Source organism: Hyperolius riggenbachi, chromosome 2 (genome assembly GCF_040937935.1).
Source record: "Hyperolius riggenbachi isolate aHypRig1 chromosome 2, aHypRig1.pri, whole genome shotgun sequence".
Taxonomy (NCBI): Eukaryota; Metazoa; Chordata; class Amphibia; order Anura; family Hyperoliidae; genus Hyperolius; species Hyperolius riggenbachi.
The window spans coordinates 132,373,143-132,386,628 of NC_090647.1; the positions used below are offsets into that span (position 1 = coordinate 132,373,143).

The window sequence follows — 13,486 nt, forward strand, 5'->3', positions numbered from 1 at the left end:
ACAAGAAATCCAGCAAAAAGGATAAGCAAAACACAGATTTTCTCCAGGAATAAAGAAAGATGATCCAGATGAGGGAGCTGGCACGGAATAAAGTGTCATTCCAAGAAACAAAGAACACACTGCATCCTTTATGGCCGAGATCCAGCACTTTCTTGTCCTTACAAATGCACCGTATATGCTATGTCATTTCTGTACCGGACTATCGATTTAGTGTTTTGGACTTTATAGGTAGAGAGGATGGGGTTGATTCATTAACGTTATCACACTCATGCAGTGTGAGTTAATTGTAGGTGCGGTCCTGGCAGCGTAGCGTAAGCTCTTAAGTTACGCGTGATCGTTGTGTGATCCGCAGCGATGTACTTGCAGAGCAACCATGATACTTCACTAGCACGGCCGCTACTGTGTTAATTAGTGTAGAAGTGGCCCCACTAGTGAAGTATCGCAGTCGCTGTAGACCAGTCGCTGCAGACCGCAAAGATGAGATTGGTAAATCGAGGAGCAGTGTTGTTTGTATTTTCTTGACCTCATGGTGAAGCATGTGATCAGTGTGATCAGTATGATCAGCTGATGGGTCTGTAAGCTTTGATTTGCTGGTCATAGTTATATGCAAAAGTAGGAAGTGATCACAGCAAATCAGAGCCTTTGAAGCCTATATGGTGATCTAATCAATTACATGCTTCTCCCTGAGTTCTGGTAAACACAGACAACATTTACAGTATAAACAACATTGTGGTTAAAGTGTACCCAAGGTAAACCTAAGGTTAAAAGCAGACTCTTACCTAAAAGTGCCCATTAACACTACAATCTACTGAGTGATCTACTGTACAGTGAATGAGATTGGGTACCATTGATGGTGGTGATCGACAATGAACGATCGGTCTACCGAATCTTCTGTCAAGCTGAATTTCAGAATGATTCTATTAACCACTTGAGGACCGTAGTGTTAAACCCCCTAAAGACCAGGCCGTTTTTATCTTAATAAGCCACTGCAGCTTTAACCACTTAAGCCTATCTGGACGGATATATCTGTCCAGATGGGATACACTGCTGTCGCTGCCTGGTGCGCACGATCACGCACTCCTGCATGCGCTCCCGCTGCCTTCCGTTAGCCCAGAGATCAATGAATGGGAACGTTCCCCGTATGAAAGACCGACACTGCCAATGAGACGGTTCTGTCTTTCACAAATCCCCTTCTGCCCCATTCCACTCATTAGTTCCGCTTTGCGGAGGAACTTTCCGTACGCAGAAGTAAGCTGCGAGGGCATCGTGTCAAAATAGTAAAATTACATCTGGAAATAAAAATTTCCAGATAACGACATTTTTTTACTTTTAAAATTAGCGCCTTACCTCCCACACTCCAGATACACATAATTGTTTTTGTAAAATAAAAAAATAAATAAAAATATACAATAAAAAAATTACATAAATAGTTACCTTAGGGACTGAACTTTTTTAATATGTATGTAGTAAAGTATATTACTGTTATTTTTTTAAATTATGGGCTTGTAATAAGTGATGGACGCAAAACTGAAAAAATGCACCTTTATTTCCAAATACATTGTGATAGGGACATAATTTAAGTGGCGTAATAACTGGGACAAATGAGAAAATAAAATACATGGGTTTTAATTATGGTAGCATGTATTATCTTAAAACTATAATGGCTGAAAACTAAAAAATAATGATTTTTTTCTATTTTTTTTCTTAATCTTCCTGTTAAAATGGATTTATAATAAAATAATTGTTAGCAAAATGTACCATCCAAAGAAAGCCTAAATGGTGGCAGAAAAAAACAAGATATAGATCATTTCAGTGTGATAAGTAGTGCTAAAGTTATTGGCGAATGAATGAGAGGTGAAAGTTGCTTGGATGTTCCCTTTTATGTTTATTTTTTTTTGTAGGCCTGCCCTCCCTCCCCCCACCAGCCAATCCCCGTGATCAGCTGTCATAGGCTTCAGCCTATGACAGCCGATTACTTCCCTGCCTCTGGAGGGGACAGCCGTGTCACACGGCTGTCCCCAGTACAACGCTGCCTTAGATCGGAGAGCTGTACAGGGCAATTAGACGGCGGTTTCGCTGTCTAATAGTCTCCTAGCGGTGATCGCCGCTGGGAGACTCCGTCATTCACGATCGTGGTGCGCACGATCACGTGCTCCTGCATGCGCTCCCGCCACCTTCCGTTAGCCCAGAGATCAAGGAATGGGAATTTTCCCCGTATGAAAGACCGACACTGCCAATGAGACGGTTCTGTCTTTCACAAATTCCCTTCTGCCCCATTCCACTCATTAGTTCCGCTTTGCGGAGGAACTTTCCGCACGCAGAAGTGAGCTGCGAGGGCATCTTGTGTCAAAATAGTAAAATTACATCTGGAAATAAAAATTTCCAGATAATGACATTTTTTTACTTTTAAAATTAGCGCCTTACCTCCCACACTCCCAGATACACATAATTGTTTTTGTAAAATAAAAAAATAAATAAAAATACACAATAAAAAAATTACATAAATAGTTACCTTAGGGACTGAACTTTTTTAATATGTATGTAGTAAAGTATATTACTGTTATTTTTTAAATTATGGGCTTGTAATAAGTGATGGACGCAAAACTGAAAAAATGCACCTTTATTTCCAAATACATTGTGATAGGGACATAATTTAAGTGGCGTAATAACTGGGACAAATGAGAAAATAAAATACATGGGTTTTAATTATGGTAGCATGTATTATCTTAAGACTATAATGGCTGAAAACTAAAAAATAATGATTTTTTTCTATTCTTTTTCTTAATCTTCCTGTTAAAATGGATTTATAATAAAATAATTGTTAGCAAAATGTACCATCCAAAGAAAGCCTAAATGGTGGCAGAAAAAAACAAGATATAGATCATTTCAGTGTGATAAGTAGTGCTAAAGTTATTGGCGAATAAATGAGAGGTGAAAGTTGCTTGGATATTCCCTTTTATGTTTATTTTTTTTGTAGGCCTGCCCTCCCTACCCCCACCAGCCAATCCCCGTGATCAGCTGTCATAGGCTTCAGCCTATGACAGCCGATCACTTCCCTGCCTCTGGAGGGGACAGTCGTGTCACACGGCTGTCCCCAGTACAACGCTGCCTTAGATCGGAGAGCTGTACAGGGTAATTAGACGGCGGTTTCGCTGTCTAATAGTCTCCTAGCGGTGATCGCCGCTGGGAGACTCCGTCATTCAAGCAGGGATGCGATCTCTTGCAAAACAGGCCCGCAGGATCTTATGCTATGCCAGTCGGCGTTAGACGGTCCTAAGGCTGCTGCGCGGCCAAGCCCATCGACGTGACGCGGTCGGCTAGTGGTTAATCTGATTGGATTGCATATCATTTTGCCCTCTGTTGGTGGACCTGAATGATCGCATCCAATTGATCGCAAAGGCAATCGATCGTTTAGGAAATTGTACGATTAATGGCCACCTTAGGAAGAAGGAAGCTTCTGGATCTTGCAGAGGCTTTTCATGTCCTCCAGGCCCCCACCCTAGCCACTCGCAGACCCCCATAGGAAAACCAACAAGAACTTATTGGATTTCTGATCACGACCATGCACAAATGCAGCCATACTGAGCCTGCATAGTAAGCCTGAGTCACTTGTGCATGAGCACCTATGTGCTACTGTGCAGCCGCGGCCATGCTTGTGGAGGTGCAGCACAACCGCGCTCGTGCATGAAGAGGAGCGCAGTCACGATCTTCAGGTGGGTTCTGGCAGGATGTGGGAAGCCTTTAGAGGAACCAGAGGCTTCCATTTTCTTAGGTAAGTATGTGTTTTTTCACCTTAGGTTTTCGCCAGGTTAACATTAAAGGATACCCGAGGTGACATGCGACATGATGAGATAGACATGTGTATGTACAGTGCCAAGCACACACATAACTGTTGTGTTCCCTTTTTTCTTTCTCTGCCTGAAAGAGTTAAACATGAGGTATGCAAGCATGGGTGTACCAATAGCCCCCTGCGGGCTTTGGGGGCCCCTCCTCCTATCCGCATGCAGAATAGAGCATCAAAAAGAATTGTTTGAATTTGTAAAAGAAACACATTTTATCTAGAAAAATATCATCACGGAAATGATGAAAGAGCTCTGGCAAGTCTGTAAGACAATCCAGACATAGAATGGCAACTGCTGGCGTAAGACAAGGAATTTACCGTAAGATCGTGTAGGCGAGCAGCAGCAGTACAGAGTGATGATCTATTTAATTCTTGACTACCCTAAATTAGCACATACGTACTATAACGTCGCCAGTGAGCTGGGTGCAGGGTGAGATGATAGACGGCTCACCCTTCTGCCTCTCAAATTCCCGGCGGCGTTAAATACTATTCACCCCATGAGTCGCAGCAACTTGGAGGAAGAAATAATTTGGGGTCCGGCGATCGCTGGAACCCCAAAATACTCTTGCGCAGGGTGTGTACTGTAGCATTGCTGCTACAGCGACGCCCAACTTCAGCACTGAGCACCGTGCGCCAAAACAACCAGCTTTGTGAATTAGCACATAAACTAACACGGAAGAACCACATTTCATTACATCCAGCGGTTCATTTCATGTAGAGCTCTTTTATAAGATATGAATTTTTTCTTCTTTGAAAACACACTGTAAGTCACTCATGGCTCATGACAATGTTAATTTGCTATATTGTATGTCATTAGAATTAGCAGCTTACCTTCCTCTGATTCAGAACAGTGACGGAAATTGTCTGCAAACCATGCCCGAAAATCTGAGAGTCGCCTGGTCCTGCCAGCTCCAGCACATAAGCTGTCGGTAGGAGTCTGCTGATTGGTAGCGGTGTCTAGCTGCTCCTCACTGTGCTGCTCCTCCTCCATATCGAGACTTCCGGGCTCCTCCGCATTCTCCTCAGTACTGCTGTTCTCAGGTGCCACAGAATCCTCTGAGCAGGCCTCTGAAATCTGACAAATGTGTGTGATCGTTAGTAACCAGCTGACATACTGGTACAGCAAAATTCTAACAATCAGTCTAATGAATGCATATCTTGCACAGACCTACTCTGTGATTAAAGAGGTGTGTGATAGCTCCGGGGGCTGAAATGAATTAGCAGATGCCCAGACATGTAGGTATGGAGGAAGAGTTTATCCAGAGCTGAGCTATTGTTATAGTTATGGAGGAAAAGTCATGAACAGTCACAAACTGGATTTTATAGAACTTTTGGAACATCCAGCGGTGAGAACACCCACCTAAAACTCCTGGTACTCAATACAGACAGTCCCGTACCTACAAAGCACTCAAGTTGCATTTCAGAGATACAAACAAAGTTGTCTTCATGTACAAAATATACAATGCTACTTTTTATTACATATTTTTGTTGTTAAATGTTATAAGTAGTTTAAAACGCTTTAAAAGCACATTAAAAGACAACCAAAAAAAACATAGCTTATATTAGGCGTCCAAATCCAGAGTTGACCTAAAGTCAATAATTTATTCACGATTCACCATGTTCAACACAGGACTCAACTCACAAACAATCTCCCGGATTGGAACCTGTAGGGGACCGCTTGTAATCTATTACTTTTCCTCTGATTACACCTTGCTCACACAGTGACTATCCTTATCTCCTCTGCAGGGCTGTGGTGACTGGTGAGAAGATAGGGGGACACAGGGTAAAACTGCACTGGGGCCCATGATGGCTCTCTAGTTACACCACTGTGAAAGGGCATCTACAGTATATACAAAAGCACATGCTGTCTCCTTAAACCTACAGTTGGAGGGGTAGGGGAAATTCTGCTGCTTCTGCTGTTTCAGCACCAGTTCAAACTTTAGTTTGGTGTCACAGAACGTTACAAAGGAGATCTACTTGAGAGATGAGATGTGAATCACCTTTTAAGCGGGAGTGTCATCATGAATATAAAATTTCATCAGCAACTGGTCTGAGTGTATTAAGTGATAAAGATGCTAATCCTGCATTCAAAAGTTTCAAAATGTTTTCTGCTGTTATGGTTTGGAGTTATCACATACTTTAGGAGCAATGGCCCTTTAATATTCAGTGCCAAACAGTTGCATGCTGGGGGTTCTTTTTATCTATAATATCTTCCTCCTCTTCCATTCATTTCCCTGCCTAGCTGCCTATCTGAAACACGATCCTCTGTTCACTTGTGTTTACAAGCAAGGCTGAGGTGACTCAGCAATTGGAGGAGAAAAAGTTAAGGGCAGAAATTACATCAGGATTCAGCCTCAAACTGTGAGCAAAAGACATGGTTCCCATCAGAAACAGAATTCTCTTAATTTACTATATAACATTCACTGAAATCAAAACATGGGCAGTACAATACATGTGTTATGTAAGTAGATCAAGTATTTATCTACTTAAATATCTTTTTTTTACCCTGGCATAGTATGGTTAATCCTACTGCTTTATAAAACACACAGGGCCATATGCAATTCACTTTTTCACCTGAGTTTTCTCCTAGGAGATAATTTTTCATCTTCTATTTAAAATAACTTTCCAGGACTTTTCATCTGACAAAGTACCAAAAAGTAAATGAAAAATTACTATCAACATTATTTTGAGTATGTTCTTACTTGCTGGTGGCTTAAAAAAGCATTTTATTGACAAGTATAAAAATATCACCTAAGAGAAAACTCAGGAGAAAAAGTGAATTGCACATGGCCCACAGAGATAAAAGGAGCCAAATAGCATAATATTATACTATACAATGGAGATGAAGCGTGTTAATGATACAAGGTTGCTAGACGGCAACTAACCAATTAAAGCCTAGAAAAATAAAGAGGAACAGCCCCATACAACAGACTGAGGCCCTGTGTCTCCCAATGGGAGGGTATACAATGCAATAGGGGTAAAGAGGCGCTTAAAGTGTAATAAAATGATTTAAAAAAACAAAAAAACAGCCAGCCTTTTATAAGTAAAACGTTTTTGCAGATCACATGATTGTGTCTTTTCTGAGGCAAGCCACCTGTTATGTTATGGTTTTTAATCTTATTGACCTTTCAGAGCCTCTTTACCCCTCTTGCATAACATAGATGTCTGCACTGCTGTACTTTTCAGACAACCATTGCTGGATCAAGTAAAAAAAAATTCATTTCATAACAGATAATTGTATTTTAATCTGTCCATATTGAATCTTGTACAATCTCATTAAATAATTGGACATACCAGTGGCGTAGCAATAGAGGTTACAGAGGTTGCGACCGCATCGGGTCCTTGGGACAGAGGGGCTCCATAGGGCCCTCCCTCAACCACAATGTTAGCTCGTTATTGGTCCTGTGCTTGTAATAATCATTTCTAATGTTCTGTACCACGCCCACCTGAGGAAACCGGAAGTGTCCGGTGAAACATGTCGTGGGCTAGCGTGGTTTGCCTGGCGCGTGTTTGACGCATCCCCGCAGCTCCTCACTACCCTCTCTCAGCCGGACTACAACAGCTATCCCCGTTTACCCCAGCTGGGACTCTGTTTGCCACACAGCTTGGGACTTTGCAGAAAGCAGATTCATCCTAAGACACCATACAACATTGGACGCATTTGCAGGACTTCTGGAAGCCGGACACCAACAAATTGGCACTGTATGTTATACCATGATTAAAGTTAAGTCAATCATGCAGCTGTGATCCTCAATCACCCTTAGTATCAGTCTTTTGCTGGATGACTTATATGCATTTGTGCTATGGACAAACCAGGTTTTGTTGACGTCATGTGTATTACGCAGCTGTGACTTGTCACTACTACATACAGTGTCTGATTGCCTTGCTGGATGACTTTGAAGTACTCTTCAGAGACTGTGCTCTTGCCAACCTGCTTTGCTACTCTGATACTAACACTACTTATACCCATTGCTGTGGTGTACCTTTGCTGGATGTTTTGGAGGCACCTTCCAAGGACTGTGCTTTTTTCTAAACCTGCTTTACCATTCTGCTACTAATACTGATGGTACTCATTGCCGTGATGTATATTGCGGCCTGATTGATGCTTGCTTTTTTTCACCGCATCAGTACTTGTTTTGCTGTGCAATAATTTGCTCAATAACAGATATATTGGAGCAAGAAGATTCAATTTACTGGTACCAGTGTCTACAAGCATTATCATATATAGGGGAGAAGTGAGAGTCTGGAGTGAGACTGGATTTGTGTGTGAGCGGTGGGGTAATGTGATCCACTACACTAGGCTTTTTTTAGATATTTGTATGATGCAATTAATAAAATTATGATATTTTAATAGATATATGGTGTTTTTCGTGATATTTCTGGGATATACGCCCTCTTTTTCGCTCCTCTAAAATTTATTCTCATTTCTATAGATGCTTTGAATAGCAGTAATCATTAACAAGCTGTTTCCCATCCCCTTCTGGCACCTCTGACACTGGAGTTGTCCTTGGCAGGTTTTGTTGCGCCGTATCATTTGGTATGTATGGAGTGCTTAAGGGGGGGGGGGGGCAATGTGAAACTCACACCAGGGCCCATAGCTCCTTAGCTACGCCACTGGGATGTACACTTTAATCTGGTGGGTTTAAACTTTAGTTTCACCATCTCTTTGTTCAATTTTAAGAGAAGCACAATTGTCTCGAATGCTCTTTCACATAAGATGAGGTGTTCTGCTATTTCTCAGCCTTGACCATCTGTTTCCTGAGTGATATTTAACATACTCTAACATCTGTTGCCTCAGTGATGATGTCCACCATACTATACCATATGTTGCCTCAGTGATGTCCACCATACTATGCCATCTGTTGCCTCAGTGATGTCCACCATACTATACCATCTGTTGCCTCAGTGATGTCCACCATACTATACCATATGTTGCCTCAGTGATGTCCACCATACTATGCCATCTGTTGCCTCAGTGATGTCCACCATACTATACCATCTGTTGCCTCAGTGATGTCCACCATACTATACCATGTGTTGCCTCAGTGATGTCCACCATACTATACCATCTGTTGCCTCATTGATGTCCACTATACTATACCATCTGTTGCCTCAGTGATGTCCACCATACTTTACCATGTGTTGCCTCAGTGATGTCCACCATACTATACCATCTGTTGCCTCAGTGATGTCCACCATACTATACCATGTGTTGCCTGAGTGATGTCCACCATACTATACCATCTGTTGCCTGAGTGATGTCCACCATACTTTACCATCTGTTGCCTCAGTGATGTCCACCATACTATACCATCTGTTGCCTGAGTGACGTCTACCATACTATACCATCTGTTGCCTGAGTGATGTCCACCATACTATACCATCTGTTGCCTCAGTGATGTCCACCATACTAAACCATCTGTTGCCTCAGTGATGTCCACCATACTATATACTATACCATCTGTTGCCTCAGTGATGTCCACCATACTATACCATCTGTTGCCTCATTGATGTCCACCATACTATACCATTGGTTGCCCTTGTGATGTCCACCATACTATACCATCTGTTGCCTCAGTGATGTCCACCATACTATACCATCTGTTGCCTCAGTGATGTCCACCATACTATACCATTGGTTGCCCGTGTGATGTCCACCATACTATACCATCTGTTGCCTGAGTGATGTCCACTATACTATACCATATGTTGCCTCAATGATGTCCACTATACTATACCACCTGTTGCCTGAATGATGACCACCATACTATAACCATCTGTTGTCTCAATGATGTCCACCATACTATAACAATCTGTTGCCTGAGTGAAGTCCATTATACTATACCATCTATTGCCTGGGGATCCAGTATACTATACCATCTGTTGCCTGAGCGACATCGACCATGCTATACATTCTCATTCACAAAACTGATATTTTCCTACAGGCCATCTCAGATAAGTGTCAGGTCACATTCCAAGCATATGACAACACCACTGCAGCATCCCCACTGCTTCAAAAAACATTATTGTGAGATTACTCTGGTGAGAGAGCTGCATTAGTCTGCAATGTCTATGATCTGCTCTGCATGTGTTAGGCTGGCCATTGGTGCTTGCTGGGCTATCTCCAGGATAAAGTATCATGTCTGCTAGTACGGAATGAAACATCTTCCTTTGTTTACACGTCTCTTTTATAGTGGCTGGCGGCCAGATAAGCTTCCTAGAATCACAATGTTTATCTTTTGTTTTTTCCTGTTTACAGCTCTGTGATTTCTTACAGACCTAAATGTACTCGGGCTGTAACTATTCTTAATAAAGAGACTCTGTAACAAAATTTTCAGCCTTATTTCTTCTATCCTATAAGTTCCTATACCTGTTGTAATGTGGTCTGTCTTAAGGGGCCCATACACCTAACGATTTCCCTGCCGATATACAGCCGTTTCGATCACAGTGATCGAAACGGCTGTGAAATCGCCACGCACACTGCTGACAGAACGATTGATTTCCGTCCGAAATCGATCGTTCCCGTCGATTCCCATCGACCCATCCGTGCAGAAGATTTTTTCGGTCGCCGGCGGGTCGGGCGAACGTCGTTAGCGGCGTTCGAATGCCCGACAACCAATGCAATACAGCGGTAATACATTACCTGCTCCAGCTGGCGCGAGTCCCCTGGTCTTCTTCTCCGCTTCGGGCTTCGGGCTCCAGAGCTACACAGAACTTCCTGTCCCGGCAGGAAGTTTAAAGTGGATCCGAGATGAACTTTTACTCATTGCATAATTGTGTTCCTTACATATAGTTTATAGGGCATTCCTCAAGCCAAATACTTGTTTTGTTTTGTTTTAATACCCTAATTTCCTATAAACTAAATAAGCCACACGCACAGCTTCTCCAGAGTGCCTTGGCGCTTGCAAGGGATTGTGGGATTTCAGTCTGGGCAGGTGAAAAAGGTGTTACTAGCTATAGATTTCAGAGGCAGAGTTTTCACAATCTGAGAGCTGCAGTGCAGATACAGATCAGTTGCCTTTGTAATGGAGGAGATAAGAGTGGAGTTTTCACAGAATATGCAGATTAGCATTCCTAGATACAGATAAGCTTGCCTGTGTGTGTGATTGTGTAATAGTGACAAGCAGAAAACATGTCTGCTCCCATTGTATCACAGGAAAAAATATTAATATACTGTTGAAGCTGTTTGAAGATAGATTTGCTGTGTAAACTATCTAAACTTTAGATAAGATATATAGACAAGTCACTTGTTATATTTAGTTTTTCATCTCGGATCCGCTTTAAACAGTAGAGCGCCCTCTACTGTTTAAACTTCCGCTGGACAGGAAGTTCAGTAGCCGGAGCAGAGCAGAGCCGGAGCGGAGAAGAAGAAGACAGCAGGGTCTCGCACCGGCCGGAACAGGTAATGTATGCGGGGGGGCGGTTGCAGCGGCAGCTCTACAGATTGTGATCGGTTTCAGGCTGAAATCGATTCACAATCTGTTTGCAGTAAAGGTGGCCATACGATCCCTCTCTGATCAGATTCGATCAGAGAGGGATCTATCTGTTGGTCGAATCTGATGGCAAATCGACCAGTGTATGGCCACCTTTACTGCAGTCTTTCCTAGTTGCACAGTGGCTGTATTATCTCTGTTGTATAATCTAATCTTCTTTCCTCTGACGGCTTTGTCGAGCTCAGGCACTCAGGCAAAAATGTGCTTCTCTGCTTGTTACAGGCAGAAGCTATACACACCCTCTCAACTCCCCCTGCAGACTCTGTATGAGTCACAAACGAGATAAACAGAGGAACACCAAGAGCCCCAATAGTGTAGTATGTATTGACAAAGGGGGTAATGACAAAGAGTAATAGTTGTTATACTCACAAACATGGGTCACCAATAGGCAACCACTGTAAAGGCAGGTGGGGAGATTATCCTGACCCCACTCAGGAATAAGAAGTCGCTCTCTGTAGATAGTAGAAAGGGTCGCAACCCTCCACCAAGGGTGGATACAATATTATATAAGAGAGAACAGAGGCGCCAAAAGGATAAAAGGGGTTTTAAAGGAGCTTAAAAGCCAAAACTTGGTAATTAGAGGAGGCAGTGGTGGACTTACCCCCTCCAAGCAGACACAACACGACTGTACATTCAGTCTATGTATTAACGAACTCCAGATAAAACAAAGCAACGCGTTTCACGGGTCAGCGCCCGCTTCCTCAGGCAATAGAAAAAGGAGTTACAGCATCTAGCAAAACAAACGACAGACTGCAGAGGCGCTGAGTGTCGTTTGTTTTGCTAGATGCTGTAACTCCTAATGTACAGTCGTGTTGTGTCTGTTGGAGAGGGTAAGTCCACCACTGCCTCCTCTGATTATCCAAGTTTTGGCTTTTAAGCTCCTGTATGAGTCACAGACTGAGCTCCTCTTAGCCTATCACATGCCATGTCTTTTGTTTGTAAACACTGCCTAAAACTGGCAATTACAAGCCAGGATTGCAGCAGGGAATGGCAGAAACAGCACAGAGGGGCCCAGGAGAACATATTGAATAGAATGGTATGCTTTTTATTGTAAGAATTTTAGAGTACAGATTCTCTTTAACCAAGAAAAATCTCAAATTCTGCCATAAGTTAGGAGGCTAGTAAGCAGGGATGATCAATGATAAGCAAATATTTGTGAGTTTATGCAAATGTATGTACATATTATGCAAATATATGTAGCTTGAAATTGGACCAGTTAATTTAAACCTGGGTGGGACTTGATTGGTCTGTTTTCAAGATGCATAAAAATGTAAATTTGTATAAACCCAGAAATATGTATTTTATTTATTTATTTAGGTATTTATATAGCGCCGACACATTTTGCAACGCTGTGCAAAGCATATTGTCTCATCAATAACTGTCCCTCAGAGGGGCTCACAATCTAGTCCCTAACATAGTCATATGTCTATGTGTGTATTGTGTGGTGCATGTATCATAGTCCAGGACCAATTTAGGGACGAGACATTATTAACTTAACTGTATGTTTTTGGGATGTGGGAGGAAACTGGAGTGCCTGGAGGAAACCCATGCAGACACGGGGAGAACATACAAACTTCTTGCAGATGTTGACCTGGCTGGGATTGGAACCGGGGACCCACCACTGAACCATCAATGCTAGAGCTGATATATTTGAATCTCATTGATCATCCACAATACCAAGGCTTAATTGGATGAGATCCAAGGCTCAACAATAGGTTAAAAAAAACTGATTCTGGTTTAGTGATGTGCAAATGTATTATTGCATATTTTTATTCCTAAATGATTGATTTGATCTTCAGACATGAGTTTTGTTGAGGCATAAGTAATGCTTTTATTTGTACCCACTTCCTGGATCACACTGTCTATCTTGATTCTGAACACACAATTATTCGGCCCCTCTACTATGATCCTAAAGCTGAATACGCACCTCACGAGGCAGGAAGATCTCAGGGACATCCCACGACGACAAGTGTACCCCGATCCATCTCCCTGTCAGCGGTTATACGTGACGCGACGGCACAAAACAGGCATAAGCGAGCGCTCAAGCGATCACAGTACTTTGCGCGGGAGTCGTTGGGGATCTTAAAGATCTGATCTGCTGTGATTTGTTGTTGCTGCACAATGCCAAACGTCATTAGCATCCAGTGGCGTA

At 42.4% G+C, this 13,486-nt stretch overlaps 1 protein-coding gene across 2 annotated transcripts in view; it reads right to left on the bottom strand.

Annotated features, from left to right (window-relative positions):
- The window catches only part of ARHGEF25 (Rho guanine nucleotide exchange factor 25), a 547,735-nt gene that overhangs the window by 402,735 nt on the left and 131,514 nt on the right, over window positions 1-13,486 (bottom strand). The window contains exon 2 of one of the 2 annotated variants that reach the window (XM_068267427.1): window positions 4,673-4,916. In XM_068267427.1, the coding sequence (XP_068123528.1) occupies window positions 4,673-4,916 (244 nt within the window). Of the gene's footprint in view, window positions 1-4,672; window positions 4,942-13,486 lie in introns of those variants that run through there. The other variant, XM_068267428.1, reaches the window with a different exon arrangement.